The 27,598-nt window shown below is 33.3% G+C and overlaps 2 protein-coding genes across 4 annotated transcripts in view; one reads left to right on the forward strand and one right to left on the reverse strand.

The window, feature by feature from the left end:
* The window catches only part of LOC132557367 (cytochrome P450 4F2-like), a 43,894-nt gene extending 32,857 nt beyond the window's left edge, over window positions 1–11,037 (reverse strand). For 2 of the 3 annotated variants that reach the window (XM_060221859.1, XM_060221860.1), the window contains exons 1-9: window positions 10,876–11,037; window positions 9,852–9,999; window positions 8,627–8,799; window positions 3,644–3,771; window positions 3,234–3,296; window positions 2,668–2,791; window positions 2,206–2,338; window positions 1,273–1,402; window positions 40–235 (exon numbers count right to left, since the gene is read on the reverse strand). In XM_060221859.1, coding sequence (XP_060077842.1) covers window positions 40–235; window positions 1,273–1,402; window positions 2,206–2,338; window positions 2,668–2,791; window positions 3,234–3,296; window positions 3,644–3,771; window positions 8,627–8,799; window positions 9,852–9,999; window positions 10,876–11,037 — 1,257 coding nt within the window. The remainder of the gene's footprint in view (window positions 1–39; window positions 236–1,272; window positions 1,403–2,205; window positions 2,339–2,667; window positions 2,792–3,233; window positions 3,297–3,643; window positions 3,772–8,626; window positions 8,800–9,851; window positions 10,000–10,875) is intronic. The other variant, XM_060221858.1, reaches the window with a different exon arrangement.
* A 167-nt stretch (window positions 11,038–11,204) lies between these two features.
* LOC132557366 (leucine-zipper-like transcriptional regulator 1) lies at window positions 11,205–27,337 on the forward strand. The gene is made up of 20 exons (XM_060221857.1): window positions 11,205–11,475; window positions 12,177–12,239; window positions 12,916–12,972; window positions 14,013–14,092; window positions 15,277–15,524; window positions 16,544–16,683; window positions 17,166–17,312; window positions 17,585–17,639; window positions 17,824–17,934; window positions 18,168–18,260; window positions 19,139–19,225; window positions 19,845–19,974; window positions 20,672–20,736; window positions 21,701–21,817; window positions 22,043–22,211; window positions 22,872–23,047; window positions 23,741–23,890; window positions 24,460–24,513; window positions 24,791–24,871; window positions 25,746–27,337. Exons 1-20 carry the CDS (start codon window positions 11,333–11,335, stop codon window positions 25,875–25,877), a joined length of 2,298 nt encoding a protein of 765 aa, XP_060077840.1. The 5' UTR covers window positions 11,205–11,332; the 3' UTR covers window positions 25,878–27,337.
* The last annotated feature ends 261 nt before the right edge of the window (window positions 27,338–27,598 follow it).

The following is a 27,598-nucleotide window of genomic DNA, read 5'->3' on the forward strand; positions in this document are numbered from 1 at the left end:
ATGAGTAGAAGAGCTACCAAAGGGAGGTAATACACCTACCAGGGAGTTTTCCCAGATTTCAACATTATGATGCAGTCTGTACAAACTTAGAGTTATCAAAGTTCCCGTCGGAATGACATGTCCACACATTTCTAAGTCCTCAGTTGTCTCCCTTAACAGTAGCGGGACTGGGACATGAATTCGCATTGCTTCTCGTAAACACATTGTCAAGTATGGCAAATTTGAACAATCATCCCTGTTGATAATAAACTTGGTTGTAGAATCAAAAAGGTCCATTTTCTTTGTTTGACAGGGTATTTAAAGTTTATCAATATAAAGCACATGAATTTGATATACATTCGTGTATATTGCTTCAACTGAGTTATTACAAACAAAACAATGTCTACTTTCAAATCTAATTTTTTTTTTCCATTGAAATTATTCTGCATATTGAATCAATACAACAGATAGTTCATTATAATTTTGTGATTATGATTGTTAAAAAAAAAAGAAAAAAAAATTAACTGCTTGTAAGTGTTATGGATTTGGAAAAGATTGCATTGTTCAGAGGTGAGATAGCTGACATTGGACCAAAAATTGATGTGAACATTTACGTGGAGGCATATCAATCTAAAAGCAGTGTATCCATTAGGGATGGGACAGTCAAATTCCTTAATCAATTTTGGTTAAAATCTGACAGACTTTCCGATGTAGTTAATCAATTATATAATAGGCTGACTGTGAGTTCAATATTCAAAGAAAGTGAATTAATTCCATGTGGCATCAATACTTTCTTTTTCTTAACATTAACCTAAAATACCTTTCTTACCGAGAATAGAAATGAATACTACTGGCAATTGGCATTTTTATTACATTAATGTATTCAAAATATAAATTTCTCTTAATCAGAAAACAGGAAAATATTGATGATCAATTATTTAAAATCAAAAATTGATCATTACATCGAATCAGGTTAAATGATAAGGTAACCAATTATATATAGTCACCATCCCACTGTTAGTTAGCAGACTTGGTTTCAAGCAAGAGCTGACCAAGGCCTACTGAATGAGATATTATCACTACCATACTCAACATTAATTTGAAAAAAGCATTTATTCATTTTAGATATACCTGTTTGTTTTGCTTTCTGATCCTTGGACCAAAAAGATAAGAAAAGAGAATATAAAAATGATCAAGTAGAATATTGCATCTAAAAAAAGTTGTTCTCTCAAAGTGTAAACCTTATATGTACCAACAACAATAACAAAAAAATATGAAAAATATAAAACATACCAGGTAATATCGTCAGAGTCTCGTCCCTGAAGTACCTCGTCAATCTCTTGTTGGGCTCGTTTCTGGATGTCATGATGTTCTGCCAATGAATACAGAGTCCAGGAGATAGCACTGGCAGTCGTATCATGGCCTGGAAAATGTGAATATACATTATACAAGTCAGCAGCATCATCAAGTCGACAGCATCATCAAGTCAGCAGCATCATCAAGTCGGCAGCATCATCAAATCAGCGTCTCATCACATCAGCGGAAGCATCAAGTCAGCGGCATCATCAAGTCAGCAGCATTCTCAAGTCAGTGGCATTCTAAAAAATCAGCAGCATCATCAGGTCAGCGGCATCATCAAGTCAGCGGCATCATCAAGTCAGTGGCATCATCAAGTCAGCAGCATCATCAAGTCAGCGGCATTCTCAAGTCAACGGCATCATCAGGTCAGCGGCATCATCAAGTCAGCGGCATCATCAAGTCAGCGGCATCATCAAATCAGCGGCATCATCAAGTCAGCGGCATCATCAAGTCAGCAGCAGCATCATCAAGTCAGCGGCATCATCAAATCAGCGGCATCATCAAGTCAGCGACATCATCAAGTCAGCGGCATCATCAAATCAGCGGCATCAACAAATCAGCATCATCAAATCAGCGGCATCATCAAGTCAGCGGCATCATCAAGTCAGCGACATCAACAAGTCAGCAGCATCATACAAGTCAGCATGTTGACTTATCATATGTACCAAATTAATGATCTGAATGCTCCTTGATTAACATTTCTATTACATCAGTAAAAAAGTCAAACAATCCTGTTAAATCTGTCAAAGTAAATCATGATCCATGAAAATAAAGGATTTCAGACCTGAACGCATTACAATCAATACATGTTTATATAAATTTTCATGCGACCATCATATACCATTTTTAATGTTTCTGGTTATTTACCTTCAAACAAGAATGTGTCCACCTCGTTTCTGATCTCACTATCAGTGAGACCCATCCCTTCCTCGTCCTTAGCAGTCAGTAATATATCTAAGAAGTCAAGTGCCTTTTTTTCCCCCGAACTGTCTTCTAATTTCTAAAATGAAATTGTGAATGTCAAGTTGTGGATTTCTTCAAATATGTACGACCTTAAGGTGATAGTGAGATATTAAGAGATAGATTGACAGTACACCTATTTCATGTCAAATGGGTATTAGTCACATTTCAGTAATATTTATTTTCTGTAATTATATTTTTTGTTTTTTTTTCCTTCACCGTTTTTACATTCTTTTTCATTTACAAACACAATTTGAAGCTGGGAAAAAAATATATCTATACATTCATCAAATGAATAAACATTAACATAACAACCATGAATTATTATGTACAGTATAAACGTTAGTGTAACAGCTGATGACTAATTACCATTGCTTCTCTTCTCTGAGCGATGATGTCCTCCGCCACTTTGTGTACAAAGTCGCAATGTCTCTTAAAGCGTCGCCCATCACTTGTCAATAGGTAGACAATGTCATTATGGAGCCACGGTTTACTGTACAGACAGAAATACATCCAAACATTATAAATTATTTGTAAAAAAATCCACTTAGTTGTACAACCCAAATAAATCACAGGTAATAAACAGTGCTCATAGAGACTTTATGACACTGTCATACCAGATATCCAAATGCAAACTCCTCACAATTCATCAGAAGTCCCCAGTATGAGATCTTACTGCATGTAATCCCCCACCAACAAACATGTCTCCTTCTTCATTTTTGCAGAGTCATCAAATTTGAAATATTAAGCTAAAAGTATATCACACACAACCTTTCCACAAACTTTAATTCTAAACTTTAACACAAAGTAAAAATTCTAAGAAAAGTTCTAAGAAAATTCCTACCCATCAACACATACAATGAACACAAACTCTTTCATAAACAAAAGTTATGGCAGAAAATATCACATCAACATTGACATTAAAGCATACTTACAAAAATCTGTCTGTTATCAACTCCAGCAGTTCTGTTACACAGCGTACATAGGGATGTTTGTCTCTGCCAAGAAAAAGCTTTTGAGTTCAATAAGCAAAATAGGAAATACACTCGATTGGTTTGACTTTCATATGATATTCCCCAATTGCAAGCATGACATGCAATTTTATTTTAAATGAACCCTGTATCATTCAGAAATATTGGTATAGAACTGCCACTGAAATACTTTAAAATCATTAGAATTTAGTAAATTTCTAACTATCAAGAGAAAAATCCTGGTCCCTACAGTAGTATTAATCTAACAGCTTCTGTGTAATTACAATTTGAGTTTAAGCTAAACCCCTATTTTGAATCAATATTTTTTGTTGGCCCACTGGGCTTATTCCAGGATAAAAATGGAAAAAACGTACCCTATATTCTGACAGTCGGTCTTGTAGGAGAATGCACATTGCAGGATGACATCTAATGTGTACTGAGAGACATGTGAAAAAGCTTCAAAGTAGCCATCTCCCTCCAGGTGGAATTTGTCAAGTTTATCCTGATGACAGAGGGTAAATGGAATAAAAAGATATAGTCTACAATTTATACGAAAAAAAATAATAAATTCATTTATCATCAATGCCTAAGAGTACATTTACAAATAATGTCTTCACTGATGCATCTTGTTATCTTGTTAAATAAACAATGTATACAGAATGATGTTTGGTGTATGTGTAGGTAAATCAGAAAATTCCATATAAGGGATTTTGGCCAGCTGCAACAATGCAGACCTTGCAGAATTTGGATGTTTTTGAGGAGACGAAGGGGGCAGTGTTCTCTGAGGTTGGAGTGGGAGGGGGGCGGGGCTTTATAGAAAACTTGATGGATCATTTTTTTGCTGAGAATATACATGCATTATGAAAGTGATCTTTACCATTCCACACTTTTTTGACAAGTAACAAAATAAAGATATAAACAAAATGAACATGGGCTCACATAGGTATATGCCCATTCTACTGAGGAGTTAATCTATTAGGGGATTCATGAAATATCATAACAAGATTTCATTTCAAAATTGATCAAAGCAACTTTTAACCTTAACCTTTGACCAATGACCACCAAAATGTAATCTAGTATAGAACTTGAAAGTGTCAGGCTATGGTGTGAATATAAAGTTTTTATTTCAAAAGTCCTCAATGGTGTTCTTTTACATTTAACCTTGGTTGTTAACCACCAAAATCCACGCAGGTGTATACCTTGGTGGAGTGGTACTACAGCGAGACATCTTATACACAATGTTTTTATTGGTTCATGAGAGAGACATCTTATACACAATGTTTTTATTGGTTCATGTGAGAGACATCTTATACACAATGTTTTTATTGGTTCATGTGAGAGACATCTTATACACAATGTTTTTATTGGTTCATGTGAGAGACATCTTATACACAATGTTTTTATTGGTTCATGTGAGAGACATCTTATACACAATGTTTTTATTGGTTCATGTGAGAGACATCTTATACACAATGTTTTTATTGGTTCATGTGAGAGACATCTTATACACAATGTTTTTATTGGTTCATGTGAGAGACATCTTATACACAATGTTTTTATTGGTTGAGACATCTTATACACATGTGAGAGACATCTTATACACAATGTTTTTATTGGTTCATGTGAGAGACATCTTATACACAATGTTTTTATTGGTTCATGTGAGAGACATCTTATACACAATGTTTTTATTGGTTCATGTGAGAGACATCTTATACACAATGTTTTTATTGGTTCATGTGAGAGACATCTTATACACAATGTTTTTATTGGTTCATGTGAGAGACATCTTATACACAATGTTTTTATTGGTTCATGTGAGAGACATCTTATACACAATGTTTTTATTGGTTCATGTGAGAGACATCTTATACACAATGTTTTTATTGGTTCATGTGAGAGACATACACTTATACACAATGTTTTTATTGGTTCATGTTTTTATTGAGAGACATCTTATACACAATGTTTTTATTGGTTCATGTGAGAGACATCTTATACACAATGTTTTTATTGGTTCATGTGAGAGACATCTTATACACAATGTTTTTATTGGTTCATGTGAGAGACATCTTATACACAATGTTTTTATTGGTTCATGTGAGAGACATCTTATACACAATGTTTTTATTGGTTCATGTGAGAGACATCTTATACACAATGTTTTTATTGGTTCATGTGAGAGACATCTTATACACAATGTTTTTATTGGTTCATGTGAGAGACATCTTATACACAATGTTTTTATTGGTTCATGTGAGAGACATCTTATACACAATGTTTTTATTGGTTCATGTGAGAGACATCTTATACACAATGTTTTTATTGGTTCATGTGAGAGACATCTTATACACAATGTTTTTATTGGTTCATGTGAGAGACATCTTATACACAATGTTTTTATTTTATGAGAGAGACATCTTTACACAATGTTTTTATTGGTTCATGTGAGAGACATCTTATACACAATGTTTTTATTGGTTCATGTGAGAGACATCTTATACACAATGTTTTTATTGGTTACACAATGTTTTTATGAGAGACATCTTATACACAATGTTTTTATTGGTTCATGTGAGAGACATCTTATACACAATGTTTTTATTGGTTCATGTGAGAGACATCTTATACACAATGTTTTTATTGGTTCATGTGAGAGACATCTTATACACAATGTTTTTATTGGTTCATGTGAGAGACATCTTATACACAATGTTTTTATTGGTTCATCAGAGAGACATCTTCTACACAATGTTTTTATTGGTTCATGTGAGAGACATCTTCTACACAATGTTTTTATTGGTTCATGAGACATCTTATACACAATGTTTTTATTGGACATCCACAATGTTTTTATTGGTAGAGACATCTTATACATGTTGAGAGACATCTTATACACAATGTTTTTATTGGTTCATGAGACATCTTATACACAATGTTTTTATTGGTTCATGTGATGAGACATGTTATACACAATGTTTTTATTGGTTCATGTGAGAGACATCTTATACACAATGTTTTTATTGGTTCATGTGAGAGACATCTTATACACAATGTTTTTATTGGTTCATGTGAGAGACATCTTATACACAATGTTTTTATTGGTTCATGTGAGAGACATCTTATACACAATGTTTTTATTGAGAGGTTACACAATGTTTTTATTGGTTTAGAGACATCTTATACACAATGTTTTTATTGGTTCATGTGAGAGACATCTTATACACAATGTTTTTATTGGTTCATGTGAGAGACATCTTATACACAATGTTTTTATTGGTTCATGTGAGAGACATCTTATACACAATGTTTTTATTGGTTCATGTGAGAGACATCTTATACACAATGTTTTTATTGGTTCATGTGAGAGACATCTTCTACACAATGTTTTTATTGGTTCATGAGAGATACATCTTATACACAATGTTTTTATTGGTTTATGAGACATGGTTTATGAGAGAGACATCTTATACACAATGTTTTTATTGGTTCATGTGAGAGACATCTTATACACAATGTTTTTATTGGTTCATGTGAGAGACATCTTCTACACAATGTTTTTATTGGTTCATGAGAGAGACATCTTCTACACAATGTTTTTATTGGTTTATGAGACATGTTATACACAATGTTTTTATTGGTTCATGTGAGTGAGAGACATCTTATACACAATGTTTTTATACACAATGTTTTTTTTTATTGGTTACACAATGTGAGAGACATCTTCTACACAATGTTTTTATTGGTTCATGAGAGAGACATCTTCTACACAATGTTTTTATTGGTTTATGAGACATGTTATACACAATGTTTTTATTGGTTCATGTGAGAGACATCTTATACACAATGTTTTTATTGGTTCATGTGAGAGACATCTTATACACAATGTTTTTATTGGTTCATGTGAGAGACATCTTATACACAATGTTTTTATTGGTTCATGTGAGAGACATCTTATACACAATGTTTTTTATTGGTTCGTGTGAGAGACAGCTTATACACAATGTTTTTATTGGTTCGTGTGAGAGACATCTTATACACAATGTGTGAGAGACATCTTATACACAATGTTTTTATTGGTTCGTGTGAGAGACATCTTATACACAATGCTTTTATTGGTTCGTGAGAGAGACATCTTATACACAATGTTTTTATTGGTTCATGTGAGAGACATCTTATACACAATGTTTTTATTGGTTCATGTGAGAGACATCTTATACACAATGTTTTTATTGGTTCATGTGAGAGACATCTTATACACAATGTTTTTATTGGTTCATGAGAGAGACATCTTATACACAATGTTTTTATTGGTTCATGTGAGAGACATCTTATACACAATGTTTTTATTGGTTCATGTGAGAGACATCTTATACACAATGTTTTTATTGGTTCATGTGAGAGACATCTTATACACAATGTTTTTATTGGTTCATGTGAGAGACATCTTATCTTATACACAATGTTTTTATTGGTGTTCATGTGAGAGACATCTTATACACAATGTTTTTATTGGTTCATGTGAGAGACATCTTATACACAATGTTTTTATTGGTTCATGTGAGACATCTTATACACAATGTTTTTATTGGTTCATGTGAGAGACATCTTATACACAATGTTTTTATTGGTTCATGTGAGAGACATATTCTACACAATGTTTTTATTGGTTCATGAGAGAGACATCTTATACACAATGTTTTTATTGGTTCATGTGAGAGACATCTTATACACAATGTTTTTATTGGTTCATGAGAGAGACATCTTATACACAATGTTTTTATTGGTTTATGAGACATGTTATACACAATGTTTTTATTGGTTCATGTGAGATACATCTTATACACAATGTTTTTATTGGTTTATGAGACATGTTATACACAATGTTTTTATTGGTTCATGTGAGAGACATCTTATACACAATGTTTTTATTGGTTCATGTGAGAGACATCTTATACACAATGTTTTTATTGGTTCATGTGAGAGACATCTTATACACAATGTTTTTATTGGTTCATGTGAGAGACATCTTATACACAATGTTTTTATTGGTTCATGAGAAAGACATCTTATACACAATATTTTTATAGGTTTATGAGACATGTTATACAATATGTTGGACAAACAGACAAAGTGATTACTTATATACTCACCCTTTAAGAAGGTAGCGGTTATACACAATATTGTTTGTTTTTTCATTTGTCGAAAAGAATACATTCATCAGGATAAAAAAAAATCATTTTGAAATTCACTTTTTTTCGATTTAGACAAGCTTAAAATGGGATAACAACTTGGAGTCTAAAGGACATATCTTATACAATGCATAGGGTATACCCTGTGGTAGAAGTTTTACTTACAATAAATATATCTGCAGTGCGATTGTTGAGCTTCTGGTATGGTTTTAGAATATCAAAGTGGAATGCTGGCGTCAAGAGTCTGCGATTCCTTCTCCACTTACTGCCCCCAGAGAGCAACAGTCCATCTCCTACCCAGGGCTCAATCAGTCGGTAGATCTGTTTTCCTTTTGGTTCTTTTAAGATGATAAAAATTGTCATATCAAGCTACAGTTTCATAGGGAATGTCTGTAGGTACTTACAAATTATCACATTAAACTTAACTGTACATACAATCTATTCTTTTGTATTTTGTAGCCTTGTATGCCGCTTTATAAATCTTGAATTCCGTGGTTCGGATAAAGTCACAAAGTTTCTAGATGGTGTACTGTGTCGAGCCATCAGAAACACTTGTAGCCATTTTCTTGGTTTAGATCTATTAATGTCTTCTTATCATATTCAAAATGGTTTTCAATTCTGTATTTTTCTGATTTCTTTTCTTTTTCTTTTTTATTCTATAAAACAAGAACAATTTAACTAATTTGGTATACAAAAACAGTTTTGTATGCAATATTTACCAGCTAACAGCATAAAATGGTAAAATAGAACCTTAACGAACCTGATCAAATTGGCATCATTTTATTGTCAAGCTATCTGACATCAAAGAACACACTAATATTTCCTGAAAGCTACTTTATTTTATGTTTGGATCAACTTCTTTTCATTTCCTTTCATTTTAAATGTAATCAAAACATAATTCAATGGTTTTACGTTAAATATCATATCTATATTTTTCACTTGTGCTTCACACATATGAGAAATAAAACATAAAATAAGAATTTTAATCACTGTATAAATTCCCGTATGATTTCCAAATGATGTTGCCAATCAGAGTCGATCATTATTAAAACTAAATGGTGTTCTTCTAAAATGACTGTTCTACCAGTTGGTAACATTTTTGACAATAAACCTGAATTAAAAAAATGGCCTCTAAAAAGCTGAAATATGATTTTGTTGATACTTTAAAAGAAAATATCAATATAAGAAACAAAATACATCTTTTTAACGTCATTTGAGATGTTTAAAACGTGCATTTAAGTTCTTAATCATATCATAGTAATGTTTCTTCCGACTCAAATTCAGTAACTGCAACAGCAATTGTTGGTAATGCTGCTGAATAATAATAGATATGGGTGGGCTTATTGACAGACATGGGCTAAATATTGCAAGATAAACTTATCATGTGTACCTGATGTCTTCATAATAGCCTTGACAGTCTCTGGGTGATTAACAATTATTAATGGAATAAACGGTCCCAGCCATGCTCTGGATATTCGAGGAAATAGAGCTGTCATGTCCCTTTGATATTTTAGTCCAGCTTCATTAGGTCCTGGGTACTGTTTTTTTAAAAAAAATTTAAATGTGATGACATTTGCTACAATTGAAAATGAAATAATAGATTATATAATTGAATGTTTCATAAGAATTTCACGTACAAATCACTGGTTTATTACCAGTGTCATATCATATTTGTATCCCCCATCATAATAGTGTATGGGTACATTTATAATAGGGGAAACAAATATGATATGAAACCGGGTACTAAAACTAACTGTGTATACAGTAGATCAGTTGAAAAACAGTGTACATCATTAAAAGATATTTCCTAACATTCACTCCTAAACATTTGTGTATATAGTGTGTCAATACAAAGTACATGTTGCAGCGATATATATGACCTTGACCTTTGAATTGTGTTTGATAAAAGAACTAGACCGTTCAACCCTTGTTTCTAAATGATTTCATCAAAGTTTACTAGCTGATGAAATCAGTAGTGATTTGAAATCAAACACCAACAACAGAGATATATGCTAAAATATACTTGATATTGTTTTCATTTTCACAGACACTACAGCATCAATCAATTTAAGTAGACTTATATTACATTGTATATATAGATGGATTCTATATTAAAGTCCATGGTCAGAGTGCATTTTGTCATCGAATTATGAGTATTATCATTACTAGCTATATAATATCACATGCAATATACAGTATGATTTTTTTTCTACATTTTTCTTTTAGTTAAATTGTATCAGCAGTGTTTTGTTAGTGTGTGTTTCATGCGTTGTACATGCACACATAAAGTGCAGAGTATAGTTATAAGCTAGCAACACAATCAAAATGTGGATTACATGAATTATATTTATATAAATATAAGCATCTAATCATGACTTCTCTATATATAAATTTGAGGGTTTGCATACATTTACCTCTAGTAAATTTCCAAACAGGATATTTGCCTTACTGCCTGGAAACCTCTCGATCATCGCGTTACGTTTCCTTGTAGCTACATAACGTTGTGTTAGCTTGAACAGGATGTAACAGCATGCTACGGTCACTAAACCTGTACCCAGCCAAAGCGTGACACCCATCGTGTGTCGTTTGTGAAGTGCTGTGCATCAGGTGCAAAGTCAAGTTAAAATGAAAGTAACTCAATGTATCAAAGACGCTCCAAACTCGATCCCTACGGGCTCTTCCTTAAGCAGCAAACGTCTTTCTGACATGGATTTTGTCTGATGCATTTCCTGTTTCCTGTTGTTGAATGCGAATTGAAGTTTTTGTGTTACTGAACCAACAAAGATCAGTAACATGAAGCTACTGTTGCTGTTTAACAACAAAAAATGATGATCCAATATTTGTTTTGATTCTGTATTTTTGTGTGATAACATGGCGGCGGCCAGACCCCCTGGTATCGAGTTTGACCATCTGTGGACAGAAGGTGCTGAGTGCCTGACATTGGATTTTGGTCCTTTCGAGACGGTCCATAGATGGAGACGGATGCCAGAGTGTGATGAGTTTGTAGGGGCCAGGTCAGTATGTTTCATTTAAATAGGAAAACATTTGATCCAAATTGATTGTATCTTCATGTACTGATTCAATGAACATTTGAAAGCATGATAATAATATAAGACTTCACCAAATAATGTTTCTCTTTTCAACATCATAAGGACAGTAAATAATCTATACCATACATTTCTAGACTTTTTATACATGTGCATCTCAAAGGACTGTAAAAAAATTGAGATATTCTTAAGTCAAATCAGAGCTCTCACACCCCATTTAGGGACTGGGGCCCGAGGCCCTTAGAATTGGGAAAAATAATGGTGTTTTTCTTAGAATGGGAAAACTTCGGGTCTAAATTGGGAAAAAAGATATAGTCTGGCAGATCAAGAGCCCTGCAAATACCCCCATTCCTCAGTAAATACACAAAAAATCGGTATAGAATTGCAAAAAAATTTTTTGCTTAAAATTTAATTCACTAAGATGTAAATTGCTTTGATTCTCCATTCAAACATGAAGAAATGCATGCTGCACATAGTTGATTTATTTCTTAAATGTACCTGGCACAAATATACTCCATATACAATTAAATTTTCTTCCCTCTACCTCAAAACATCCCTGCATGCTTCTATAATAACCAACAGTATTAATAAATAAAAGTTTATCAAATTGATTACTATTAATTCTTTTTCACTTTATATGTTTAACATTAATTTAATTTCTGTTCCAGGCGAAGCAAACACACTGTTGTTGCTTATAAAGAAGCTATCTATGTGTTTGGAGGTGATAATGGGTAGGTATATTCACCAGTACAGCTGTAACTATGGAGTTTCTCAATTGCTTTTGACAAACCAAAGACACAATTCTTAACAAAAGGTACCTGAACTAAAAGCTAAGGCAACAGATCAAAATTTGAACCAAGGATCTCCAACTGTTGCCAAATATTCTGCAACCGAGGTACCTATATATATACTAATTGTCATGATCAACCAGTCTAAAGATGGCAGATTCAAATCACAAAAATGACTTTATAATGTGTTCATAGCTGAAGCTTTACAATCCTCATAACATTTGACTATTACTGAAAGTTATGTATAATGACAGCTTCATTGTATAGGGTTTCTCCATGTAATCTGTTGCTAACTATAAAAGGACATTCTAACCCATGTGTGTGCATACATTGTATGCTGCCATTTAGCCAATGCATTGTAAGAGGAAAGTAATTATATTACAAATAGTTTCACTAACTTGTTACCTAATTGCTCCCCCTAAAAAAATATTCAATTTTATAATATTTATCTCTGGATTGAGTTCATGGTGCTGTACTAACCTGATTTGATAAATTACTCACATTATCCATTTAGGAACTCAATAGTTTGTTTAACATGTAGGTACATATGTAATACATTGTACATTAAATTGTCATGTAATAAAAAAAACAGATAAGAATGATTTTATTTGCTTTACAGGAAGAATATGCTGAATGATCTGCTAAGGTTTGATGTCAAAGACAAGTCCTGGGGAAGGTAAAAATCATCTGTCTGACACAGACAAGCTGAGGCTATTTCTGTATGACACAGACAAGCTGAGGCTATTTCTGTATGACACAGACAAGCTGAGGCTATTTCTGTATGGCACAGACAAGCTGAAGCTATTTCTATCAGACACAGACATGCTGAAGCTATTTCTGTATGACACAGACAAACTGAAGCTATTTCTGTCTGACACAGGCAAGCTGAGGCTATTTCTATTTGACACAGACAAGCTGAGGCTATATCATTCTGACACAGACAAGCTGAAGCTATTTCTGTATGACACAGACAAGCTGAGGCTATTTCTGTCAGACACAGACAAGCTGAGGCTATTTCTGTCTGACACAGACAAGCTGAGGCTATTTCTGTCTGACACAGACAAACTGAGGCTATTTCTGTCAGACACAGACAAGCTGAGGCTATATCTGTCTGACACAGACAAGCTGAGGCTATTTCTGTATGACACAGACAAGCTGAGGCTATTTCTGTATGACACAGACAAGCTGAAGCTATTTCAATCTGACACAGACAAGCTGAAGCTATTTCTGTCTGACACAGACAAACTGAGGCTATTTCTGTCTGACACAGACAAGCTGAGGCTATTTCTGTCTGACACAGACAAGCTGAGGCTATTTCTGTCTGACACAGACAAGCTGAGGCTATTTCTGTCTGACACAGACAAGCTGAGGCTATTTCTGTCTGACACAGACAAGCTGAGGCTATTTCTGTCAGACACAGACAAGCTGAGGCTATATCAATCTGACACAGACAAGCTGAAGCTATTTCTGTCTGACACAGACAAGCTGAGGCTATTTCTATTTATAGTGTTAAATAAGTTGTAACATTGTATCCTGCAAAAACAGTAAACTATGGTTGACACTGAATTCAAAATTAAAAAAAAAAAACGAGTTAAAATTATCACATTTTATATTAGATCTGCTGGCCTTGAGATTGTTTTAAACATGTTTATAAACTGCAAAACTGATGTATTTAAAGGATATTTAATGGTGTTTGTATAATTTGTTTGGTAACAGGGCCTTCACCACTGGCTATCCCCCAGCCCCTCGTTATCACCACTCAGCTGTTGTCCATGAGGGAAGCATGTTCGTTTTTGGTAAGAAATAACATAATGGGCTGATTGATCAATGTAAGATTCTCTTCTATGAAAATATCATTTCTATATTGATATCTACAAAGATTTTACATGTATTAATCAGAATGTTGTAAAAGAATTTCACAAAAAATCAAAGAGTGCATAGTACAGAAGTGAAATATCTGATAAGACCTTACATTCAAAAAGCTGTTTTTATAAAGCTATAAATCTGTTGCCCATGTGATTAGAATAGTAGTTATAACAAAACCAGTCACCTTCATCAGAAAAATTACCAGTATGGAGCGTACTAGCACTGACGTACGTACAAGATGGTATGGAATCATCACATGTACACTAAGGTAAAAACTAGTTAGATGAGATGGTAAGCAGGTTATAGACTAAAAAAATACACCAGATGATAACAATGTACTGTAGTCAATTTGACTACACTTTGTTTAACACATAGATTAAGAGTCGGTGGCCCCCATTGTCCCTGTACTGGTCCGCTGTTGGCAGAGCTCTCACACCCCATTTTGGGACTGGGGCCCGAGGCCCTTAGAATTGGGAAAAATAATGGTGTTTTCCTTAGAATGGGAAAACTTCGGGTCTAAATTGGGAAAAAAGATACTATTTTGCATTGGGATTCCAAATCTGGCAGATCAAGAGCCCTGGCTGGGTAAAGTGGCTAATTAAGGAAGTCATCTGGATACGCAACAGGGGGCCAGTACTGAACAGGTCTGATGAAGGTGTCTGTATAGTCATCAAATCATCACACTCTAATCTCCAGAAATATGTATGTTAGTTTGAAATAAATATTTATTCCATTAAGCATACTGCTAAAATCTGTCTTACATACATTAGAAAATTTAACATAAGAGGGAAGGGGCCATAGTGGCCAAGACATCTGATATCTTATCACTAGCCTATCACCTCTGGGTCACAGTGTTAAGGAGAACATGGGCAGTCACAAGGTATTCACAACAGGTCTGTGTTTTTCTCAAAAAAGTCTTTCTTTCGCCGTCCAAACAATGCACATTTTTAAATTACCCTGGTGGTTAATAGAATTATACATCACCAATAAACGAATTAAATATAAGAGAGAACTGGAGGTGGATTTAATCATACACATTTTAAGTGAGAGCATGGTTTCAACATTACCTATATTGTCAAAGTTTGAGCACTACTGCAATATGTGTTTGTGACAGGTGGTTACACGGGGGACATCCATTCCAACTTAAACCTCACCAATAAGAACGACCTATTTGAATATCGTTTTGCGACTGGACAGTGGGTGGAGTGGAAATTTGAGGGTCGATGCCCAGTCGCTCGTGCTGCCCATGGTGCTGCTATCTATGATTGGAAACTGTGGATATTTGCGGGATATGACGGGAATGCAAGACTTAATGATATGTGGACAATTCCATTGACAGAAAGTGCCAAAAATTGGGAAGAGGTAACTTTCACTGCCAGCTGACTTCTAATTGAAAGCGTATAATTACTGCTTATTTGAATGATTTTATTAATTTTGGTGTGTATTCTCAAACCAAAATACTTTATTTTTTATAAATTTTCTAACTTGTATTTAAGTTGAAGACAAAAGATGATGCATTTCAATTGTTTGTAGGCTGAAGTTTGTTTTGTCATATCTCTAGAGATGCTATGCATCATTTATCCCCGCGAGCTGCTTAATAAACCAACAGCAGACTTCATCAGTTGAATTAAATTAATTATTTAATTAAATGTATGTTTTAATCGTATCAAGTCATGTTAATATTAATGATGTTAAATGGTCAAATACATCTATATGGGATCAATTAATAAATCAATCAGTCAATCAATCAATCAATTAATCAATCAGTCAATCAATCAATCAATTAATCAATCAGTCAATCAATCAATCAAAGGAAAAATAAGAGAATTTGCCACAATGACATGCTTTATCAACAAGCATTCAGAACTCTCTTTTTTTGCACTATTCATGCTATGATGGAGTAGGGAGGCAATAGAACATATGTGTCTCCTGTCGTCCATTTTGCAAAGTCCTAACAATTTCATGAATAATGCGATGTAGGTTGCATTCCGGGGGGTGAAGATTGAAAGCCTGCCAAAATGAACACGATAAATGATTTTATCCATTAAATAAGATAACTTTTCTCAGTAAATTTCCATATGATCCTTGCTAAAGTTATAATCTGCCATTCTGTACTGATATACCACTTCCTGTATTTCAACCTACCAAGCACAGCATCTTTAAATGCACTCAGCACTTTGAAGATGTGTAGTGTAGTAGTACTGGTATATTTCATATACAGGTAAAGCAGGTGACATGTCATTATCTGCTGTAACTTTGTGGTGTCTAAGAGGTAAATTATACATATATAACGTCTACCTGCTGTATAACCTTGTAATCTTCAGGTAGATCCAACAGGTTATATAACCCTAACTTGATGTGACTCTTTTTGTGATTAACAGGTAAATCAGACAGGTAACATACCCCCTACCTGCTGTAACTTTGCCCTTGCTGTAGCTCGGGATTCCATGTACGTGTTCTCGGGACAAAGCGGTGCTAAGATCACCAATAATCTCTTCCAGTTCAAATTTGATGCTCAAGAGTAAGTGTTAACTTATATTGATCCATACAACCAGTTCTTGCTTGGAAAGATAAATTGAAAAATAAAATAAAAAGTTTTTTTTATTAGGATAAGATTTTTCAGAAAATTGAATCGATCATTTAAATGTTTTGAAAATATTTGATTTATAGTGTTAGAATTTCTGGATCTCTCCAGGAATATTTTCCATGTAATTGTTATACTAGAAACCAACTAGATACAATATTCATGGTACATTGTATCACAGTGTTGAACATAAAATGTTACACAGTTGTTGATATATGCAATGAATCTACCAAAATTTCTTCAGTCATGTTTTCAAAATATTCATTATCATACAGTTTTAAAACACTTTGGTATTGATGATGACGCAACTTGAAAACTTACAAATGAAGTAAAATGATATAATCAGAATTTTGTATAAACATTTTTGAGAGAAAATCTAAGTTTTTTTAAATTTAGTATAAATTCTCTGTCCTTAACAGGTGGACTAGAATCTCGACTGACCACATCTTGCGTGGAGCTCCACCCCCACCAGAGAAGCGGTATGGTCATACGATGGTAGCGTTTGATCGCCACCTGTATGTGTTTGGAGGAGCTACGGGACAAACCCTGCCTAATGAGTTACACTGGTGTGTATTAATTCAGAGATGGTGATATACATACATAGTTTCTCCTTGTTTGATCATTTCAGATTCTCGTTGTGATAATGCATACAATGATATTTAAATTTTAAACTTGTTAGTATGTTGATTCTATTTTTAGAATTTACATATCATCAGAAAAGATTATGATTATTGACAGCAATGAGAATCTGGCTGTAAGAGTTATCCCCCCTTACTTATTTTAGCTTTTGGTTATCAGGACAATAAATGTAAGAGTTACGCCCCTTTATTTGTTACAGCTTTGATTTGGACTCCCAGACTTGGTCAGTGGTGGATCCCTCCAATGACAGTCAGGTAAACAAAGCTTTTCATGAATCTACTTCAAATAAGAACATTTAAAAGTAAGGATAAAGAGTTTCCATTTCTTATTAAAAATATAAGATGTAAACCTACAATTCAAATGTCAAAATTGCTCATATTATTTTTTGTTAAAATTCAATGACACAATACAGAATAAATAATATTTTATTACGATCAGGTTCCTGCGGGTCGGCTGTTTCATGCTGCGTCTGTGGTGTCAGACTCTATGTATGTGTTTGGAGGGACCGTCGATAACAATGTTAGAAGTGGGGAGATGTACAGATTCCAGGTAATGATGTCCAGTTCTCTTGTGTTGACTCTTCATCAAAACTTACTCCTTGTGTTACATGAATAAGGGTTTGTTCAGACAGTAAATTCAAGTCAGAAATGCAGATTTACAAAATATTAGAAAAATAATAAGAACATGACTTCATGAGTGTCAAATTCTACACTTGTGAATTTCTGGTCGCAGGAACAGGCGTTAAGGTTTTGTGTCTAATTCATGTGTTTGCTTTTTTTTAGTTTTCTAGTTATCCAAAATGTACACTGCATGATGACTATGGACGACTCCTGGAAAGTCGACAGTTTACAGATATTGATTTCATCGTAGGAAAGGTACAAAATCAATCTGAACGTGACAATGTATTTTGAATAAACTTGGTTTGAGGATTGATTTTAACTCTAGAATTTTCTTAGATAAAATTTGTTTCAGAAATGGCAAAAATTTGATCTAAACATGAGAATTTAAGTACAAAAAAGTAGTGTTTTGTTTAATAATATTTATTTCTGTAGTGTAGTTTCAGTTATATTTGAAATACTTCTGACAGTATAAATTTCATTACATTGATTAACGTATATCTTAATATTTTATAGTTTCCAACGTATCTGATGAGAAATGTGTCAGTAGGCCTCCATTTTTAGCCTATAGATGACCTTACTTTGTTGATGGACACTTTAAAATTAATGAAATACATTTTTAGTTTAAAGAAATTTTACTTTTCTGAATTTGAAAATATCCAGAAATAGTTTGGATGATCAAGCCCAAAATATGTATCTGCGTTAGTGTTAGAAAAATTGAAATTGGCTGTGGTCACTGAAGAAGTTGAATGACAAAAAAAACAGGGCCCGTATTCACAAAACCATTCTCATGCTCAAGCATAGATTTTGTGCTCAAGCAAACCTTTTTATAATTCACCTAAATCACATAAAATAATACAAATGTCAAATCTACACCTTGAATATAACTTTGACTTGAAGTCCTTTCAAAATTGTTTATAAAACTTCGGCAAAATCAGTCTTATTTATTGATTTTCAACTTAAACAAGACATAAGGCCTGAGCACAAAATTCATGCTTGAGCATGACAACGGTTTCATGAATACAGACCCAGAAATATCTCTCTTTGTTATTAAGTTATTTGAGAAAACATGGTTATATAAGCTGACATTGTGCGATAATCTTGTTGATAACTGATAGTTTACTGTCTGTTTTCAGGAGGAGGAAATCATTCCAGCTCACATCACACTGGTGGCTGCTCGGTCACTATGGTTACAAGGCAAAATTCGAGTTGCCAGGCAACAGGTATGTTTATCAAATATTGTATGTTATAGATAGGGATTCATTTCACTAGTAATACCAGAAAGTAGAGATTTATCGAACATTGTTTGTAATAGATAGGATTTATTTCACTAGTGATACCAGAAAGTAGAGACTTATCAAACATTGTTTGTAATAGATAGGGATTTATCTCACCAGTAGTTATTCCATTAAATACAGGTTTATCAACTATGATTGTAATACATGGAGATTTATCTCAATGCAATGCTAATACACTGTACAAGTAAACAGAGATTTATCAAACTTTGTAATAGATAGGGATTTATGACACTGGTAATACCCAATAATACAGATTATTAGGAATTATCCTACTGATATTGTTATAAGTAGTAATTTATTTTGCATATTGCTGTAATTGATTTTACAAGTATAGTAATGGAGATTCAAAACATGCAATGTCATTGTAATAGATTATATTTATTACACCAGCATCGTAATAGATTATATTTATTATACCTGTATTGTGATAGATTATTTTTATTTCACCAGCATCGTAATAGATTATATTTATTACACTGATATTGTAATAGATTATATTGATTACACCAGCATTGTAATAGAACATGATTCTAATTTTTTCCAGAATTTATTAGAAGATGAACCAACAGAGAAGCAGGCCTCTATACAGGTGAAGCTGCTTGATGCTGATCCTACAGCCTTCGCCATGGTGTTGTCCTATATCTATACAGACAAGATCATGCCTACAGGAGACAGTAAGTACATAGGTCTAAATACTAAGAATGTTTTCCTTCATTTTTTCACATTTAAGGCAGCATCTGCTGCCTCTGATGGGTTGAAATCTAAATAGAATTTGATATTGACTAAATAAAACAGCCTCCAATTGGTTGAAATCTAAATAGAATTTGATATTGACTAAATAAAACAGCCTCCAATTGGTTGAAATCTAAATAGAATTTGATATTGACTGAAAAAACAGCCTCCAATTGGTTGAAATCTAAATATATTTTGATATTGACTAAATAAAACAGCCTCCAATTGGTTGAAATCTAAATATAATTTGATATTGACTAAATAAAACAGCCTCCAATTGGTTGAAATCTAAATAGAATTTGATATTGACTAAATAAAACAGCCTCCAATTGGTTGAAACCTAAATAGAATTTGATATTGACTAAATAAAACAGCCCCTAATTGAGTATGACTGGATTCAATTTTAATTCATGTATTTTTATATGTATAGCATATTCTACAAACAATTTAGTTTGTTCACTTTCTGTGAGTATGCAGTGGGGAAAAGTTTAACAAAAAGAGATGAGATTGTCACATAATTATAGAAGGTGTCATAAGAACTGTGCCTAATCATCTGTGTGATACCAGACCCTGTATATCTGTGTTCTGTTGATGTTAGACAGAAGAAACATGTGAAAAGTTGAATGTTTTTATTTGTAGGACAGGAACACAGCAGTAACGAGGTGATACTCCTGATGATGGACGTGTATAGACTCTCTCTACAGGTTGGTTATTTGTTCAGTTCACTGTGAAAATTTTCAGTCAATTAATTACTGCTGATACTAACTGATATAGAAGTTAACAACCATACATATAGGGTATAACTGATAATTTTTACACATCAATGTTATCACAATTTTGTTTAAAAAAGAAAGATAACACTTTAATTAATTAAACATGTGTCTGATTATTTTGTATATTAAATTTTCATGATTACATTAATGTTATGTGAAGTGGTGAATAATATCATCCCTGAAATAGAAAGTGTCTATACTGTATGTAATTGGTAATTTGAGGTAACAACACAGTAATCCACAACTACCATTACCATATTGTGAAACTTCATTACAGCACATGAAAACAGATATAGAATTCTCTTATCAAAAATATAAAAAACTATATGAAGATGTGTACATCAGCATTAATATCCTGGATTTGGTAGAGTTTATCATGTAGGAAGGCAGGATTCTCCTCTACATTGTAATTATCAGTTCACATCTGTATATAACACCTTCATCTGAATTGGTTGAAAAGGAGAGATATTGTATGTAGACATGCATTGATTCATCACCTTACTTATATACAGCACACGAAATGAGATCAAGATTGAAAAACAGAAATATTCACCCTGGTCATTTTTATTTTTCATCATCGCATAAATTTGTTCATGTTTGTCCAGTCATGAAGTTGCTTTGAAGAAAATTAAAAGCGAACATTTTAGCTTAAACTCCCATCTGTAGCCCATCTTTTATTTTTACCTTACAGCATTCAGTAATGGGCAAAATGAGAGAAAGTCAAACTGGTTTACCTATGTATACTTCCTAGGGATCAAACACATACATGTATGGAAAAGTCCGAGGGTTGCCAACTACAGGACAAAAGAGATAATATTTAATACATAGTTACACTGTTATTATCACTTGTTACATTAGCGTATACTATAAAAAATACTATGTTATAATTTGACAGTTCAAGATGAGGCGTTTAGAGGAGCTATGTGTTCAGTACTTAGAGGCCAGTATCGGACACAAGAATGTGCTTGTAGCACTACAGAATGCTGCCAAGCTGAGTTTGGATTTTCTCAAGGTAAAATATACAAGAATTGAGATAAAAAGTTATATATAATTGAATAGAAACATTTATGTATATATATTTATAATTAAATCTGCATTTTAATGAGCTTTTCAGGTAATAAACAGTAAAACATGGGTATTCAGTGGGTACTTCTGTTCCTTTTATACAGAATTGTAAAAAGAGTGTTTTGTCACAGAGGTTTACAGATCAGGTAACATATGATGGATTATTTTTCAGGAATACTGCCTGAGATTTATTGTAAAGGAGAGTAACTGTAACCTTATTGTGATGAGTAAGGAGTTTGAGGACATCGACAAACCCCTAATGGTGGAGATCATCCGACGAAAACTCTCCCAGCCAACCTATGTCCGCATGATGCCCGACTCCCAACCAGAGCATGTGTATGGTGAGTAAAATGTCTTCAAATTTTCAGAGATGTTGGAATGGTCATAAATTACATTCTACAAAACATTACACCCAAAAAGAAAAGTATGTATAGCATTTCCATCACCACACTGTCACCTCATTAGAAATTGTTGCAATATAAGAAGTTCTGTTCTATATATTACTACAAACGGAAAGAAAATGTTTCACAAAATTAAAAGGTATATTACTTAATAGATTACAGGTTTATCATATATAGAATTAATGTAACTATTTTATATTTTCTTAGAATCAGCAGTTTTTTTTCTCAAATAAGTGCATTTTAATATAGCATCAAAAATGTGTTTTGTTTTGGGTTGATAAAATCATGTTTCCACATTAAAGACTATAATTGTGTACATATTGTCATGGATATGATCAAATTTTTGGTTTCTCAAATATAAGTATTATTCAAAAGTGTACTGGCAAATTTTTGTTTCATTAAACACACGTCATTAGTAATGTTTGTTTATTTGGAGTTGTGGATAAACATTTTTCTTGATTATAAATTTTTGAAGTTATGGTTTTGATGCAAGAACAGATACCATGGCAACAGTTTCAGAAATATGTAGTTCCTTTGGTCTGTAATCACATCTGGTGCTGATCTTTCCTGTGATGTGATAATGATTAAGTTATGTTACAGATCAGTCCCTAGAGAAGGACTTGGAGATGTTTCTGAAGGGGAGCGGGGAGGAATTCTGTGACATCACCCTTCAGCTGGACGGTACACCCATCAGAGCTCACAGAGCCATCCTGGCGGCGAGGTGTAGCTATTTTGAGTCTCTGTTTAGGTGGAAGCCTAATGATGATACCATCACAGTAAGTAAAGATGAAAGATCTGCCCTGATTTATGTCCCACTGCACAAAATGTCAGATGCTGCCATGTTATATGAGAAAATCATCCAATCAGTTTTCAGTATCAGAGTTTAGAAATACAGTAGCATCACTAGTTATGTTATAGTGGCCTCTTGTGTTGCTTTTTTCTGTAAAACAACAAAACACATGTGCTGGAATAGTATTGTGAAATACCTTTGTATATATACAAAATAATATTACGCCTTGTTTTTATGTTGGTAATGGAATGTGAGTCACTTCCCTTGTAGATTTATCTGATAAATATTGGAATTGTTTTTCTGTTTCAATAGACTCACTTATAAAGCAAGAACTATATTCCCAGTCATAATAATTGTTCTGTATTTGTACATGATGTGGGACTGTCATTTCACACAGTGCCCCCTTTAGCAGTAAATAACTTGGACTATTTCAAGGAGTGGCTGTGTTGTGCTGATTATGGACCCCATTCCATGTTAGAATTATTTTGTAATATGTAGTAAACTCTTTGAAAGTAAAATAATTTGAAGTTTTGTAAGAAAATAATTTTTAGGTCCTATCTATCTTTACTGGTATAGAAAAGCTGGAAGATTCCAGAATTATAGATTGAAACTACTTTGTGTTGTATTGATTTATTAATACTCAGCCGTTGACAAGTCTAACAAATTTCATCACATCTAGATTGCGATTGGGGAGATGGTACCATCCCGACAAGCTTTCAACAGCTTACTGAGGTATATTTATTACGGGGATGTGATCATGCCTCCAGAAGATTCCCTCTACCTGTTCCCGGCTCCCTACTTTTATGGCTTCTCAAATAATCGTCTACAGGTAAGATGCATTCAAAAGACATGTCTCAAATATCTTACTGACACATCAGTGATCAACCTTTGACGTTACTATTGAAGTATTAGCTGGTATTTTGTGAGAAAGTTGTTGTCCTTGGTTATATTCTTACCCGTTATAATTTTCTTTTGAGAAGGTGTGGGAGTACAGACAAATGTGTAATTAGAGACATTACCTTGTAGAGAAAGAGGATTTTGAGCAAATTGTTGAATTTCTTGATCTAAGATAGTTTAACTGTTCTCAAATTTGTTTTTAAAATGACAAAAAAATGTTCTGATATTAGATTCAAAGCTAAAAGATATACTTGTGGTGTATGATATGTACTTGGACAGTGGCGGTTTGTGTTTCTCAGGAAGCTGAGAGACAGCCTAGTCTGTTCTATATTGGTTATACCATTGGGCAAGACACTTACCCCAGCGAGGTAACCACCAACTACCGCAAAATGGTATACCACAAGGGATGTTAATGTGGTAATCAAACCCAGCTAACAAACAAATACGTTTCAAGAACTCATATCATTTTTTAATGATAATGTTTTTATTTCCATTTTACAGGCTTTCTGCAAACATAATCTGGAGAAAAATGTGACAGTTCAAAATGTGGTACAGGTATGTTGTCAGGATGATTCCATATTTTTATGCTTTACTCATACAAAATTCTGACATAAAACGACCTTGTAGGAGCTGAAGTTTCATCAGTCTTTACAAAGCTGAATCTGATAAAGGGATCTGATCCCTCTTATTCACTCATACATAAACGGACAGTACTGGCTCTATTCCCATACCGATAACTAACGGTTATATATCTCTGATATGTGATCAGCTGTTTAATATTGGCATATATGTTGGCCAACCTTTTAATATTTGTTTGAATTAAACATTACAGATTCTTGAGGCTGCTGACAAGATACAGGCACTAGATATGAAGAAGCATGCCTTGAATCTGATAGTACATCACTTCACCAAGGTAAAAATGAAATTATAAAAATATACACTGCAGTGTCACCATAGTAACATGTATATAAATATACACTACCATTTCACCATAGTAACATGTATACAAATACATACCACCACTTCACCATAGTAACGTGTATACAAATACATACCACCACTTCACCATAGTAACATGTATACAAATACACACCACCACTTCACCATAGTAACATGTATACAAATATACATAACCATTTCACCATAGTAGCATGTATACAAATACACACTACCACTTCACCATAGTAACATGTATACAAATATACATAACCATTTCACCATAGTAACATATATACAAATATAACATATATACAAATATACACCACCACTTCACCATAGTAACATGTATACAAATATACACCACCATTTCACCATAGTAACATATATACAAATATACACCACCACTTAACCATAGTAACATGTATACAAATATACACCACCACTTCACCATAGTAACATGTACACAAATATACACCACCACTTCACCATAGTAACATGTATACAAATATACACTACCATTTCACCATAGTAACATATATACAAATATACACCACCACTTCACCATAGTTAACTCTCTTATTAAGACCATTAATATCTAAAGGAAACAAAATTTCTATAAAAGTGTTGTTTTCTTACTAATGACCATTAAGCTTATTCTGATGTCCTTCATCTTTATGTAATATATCATTCATTTAGGATTAGAAAAATATTTTTGTCTGCAGTTTTGTTTTGTGTCAGAAGTTCAACATTTTGTTTTATAAGTTTAGTTGAACAGCTGACCTGATTTGACTTCATACTTGTGTGTTATTGTCATACACATTACTATTATATCTAACATTACCTTGTAGGTGGCTCGTCTACCTGAGATCCGCAGACTCAGTAAAGACTTGTTACTGGACGTTATAAAGGCACTGGCTGATGAGAAAGGTGACCTATTACTATGTCAAGATGTCTCCATAGGCAGTCTCACAGAGCTCTGATGTACATCATAACGCCCTGGCTGATGAGAAGGGTGACCTATTACTGTGTCAAGATGTCTCCATAGGCAGTCTCACATAGCTCTGATGTGTAGTATAAGATGTTATAAATAGGCTGTGATTGTTTTTTTTTTTTTTGTTAATTACTGGGAGTCAGAAGGTTTCATAGCACTCTTTTGTAAATTGCTAATACTCTTAATGTAGTATACCAATTTATACGACCAGTCTAGGTGTATTCAGATTAATACATATACAAATTAGGAAAAATAAACTTCATTTAATAATTTTACAAAATCCTCTTTAAAATAAATGTACCTGGTTCAAATTAATATTTTTCTATCAATTTTTCAGCTAATGATACTTAAGCATCACAATATAGTGTTAAAGACACCGTAACCTTGTAATACTTTAATTGAATCTTGCAACAGCCTTTGCTTAAAGCTGTTACAAAGATCCTGTCATGTTACAGTACAATGAAATCACTGTATGTCATTAACCTGCATTGCCAAGTACATAGTTTGTCCTGCCAAAATTTCAGTTTAAGTCTATGTAGTGTTTATATTTTTGCTGGCTACATGTATGAAATTTGGTGCTTATGGATCATGATTATAAGGCCTAGATAAGGTAAGGCCTTCCTAAGACCTTCCTAAGGTCTTCTTAGATAAGGAAAGGCCTTCATCAATAAGGTAAAGCCTTAGATAAAGTAAGGCCTAGATAAGGGTAAGGCCAAGATATGACATAAAGTAGAAATAATCTTATTTTGTAATATGTTAATATGTTTACTTTTATATCATATCAAAAGAGATATTTGGTATAACTTGGTATAAAGATTCACTTTTTTTGGTTGAACAAAAAATTAATAAAAATATTTCTTTTAACCAGAAGCTTTGTTTTTGCAAATATTGTTTTTAGTTTTTAATTTCAAAACTATCACTAATTCAATGCTGTTCGCTATCTTTTTTATTATTTTTTTTTGTAATGTTATTGGATCAAATCATCAAACTCAATAGAACCACATAAGTGAGACTGATACTGTGGTTTCAAAAGCCAAAATGAACATTTTGAAGATGTGACTGTATGATGTTACAAATCAACAGACAATGCATCTTAGCTGCATTAATATTAACTTACCTTATGTATTCTGGTTCAGTTTTGAAAACTGTTAGTAATTGTACATATGTGTATTATAAATGTACATTGCACGGAGAGAGTTTCTTATGTCAGAGACTGTTACAATGGTAAATGATTATATATTCCCTTCTTTAGTATGTGACATGAAAAAGTGCTAAAAATAACTGTGATAGATAATGTATAAAATAGCAATCATGTATAAATGTCATCGCATTCATGTATAAATGTCATCGCATTCATGTATAAATGTCATCGCATTCATGTATAAATGTCATCGCATTCATGTATATATATCATTGTCAAATCCCCAAATAAATTGTCATATGAATCAGTATGTGTTTAGTTGTGCCACGTGGTATCAATTGTCTATAATGATAATGTTTTAATTACATTGTGTACAGTAATGAAAGATTATTACAATCAGTCTACAGTGTAATTGGAAATTATCATACTCTGGCTACAGAAATTGAGATTAATACAATCTGTGTATAATGTATCTGATCTGTATTCCTCCATTCTGAACGGCCTACCCAATGATGTGGCTACAAGTTTTTCCATTCTCATTACATGTAATGTGTATTTGCAAAGGCATA

This window comes from Ylistrum balloti, unplaced genomic scaffold (genome assembly GCF_031769215.1).
Source record: "Ylistrum balloti isolate Yb309-2 unplaced genomic scaffold, AGI_CSIRO_Ybal_v1 Utg370664, whole genome shotgun sequence".
In the NCBI taxonomy this organism is placed as follows: Eukaryota; Metazoa; Mollusca; class Bivalvia; order Pectinida; family Pectinidae; genus Ylistrum; species Ylistrum balloti.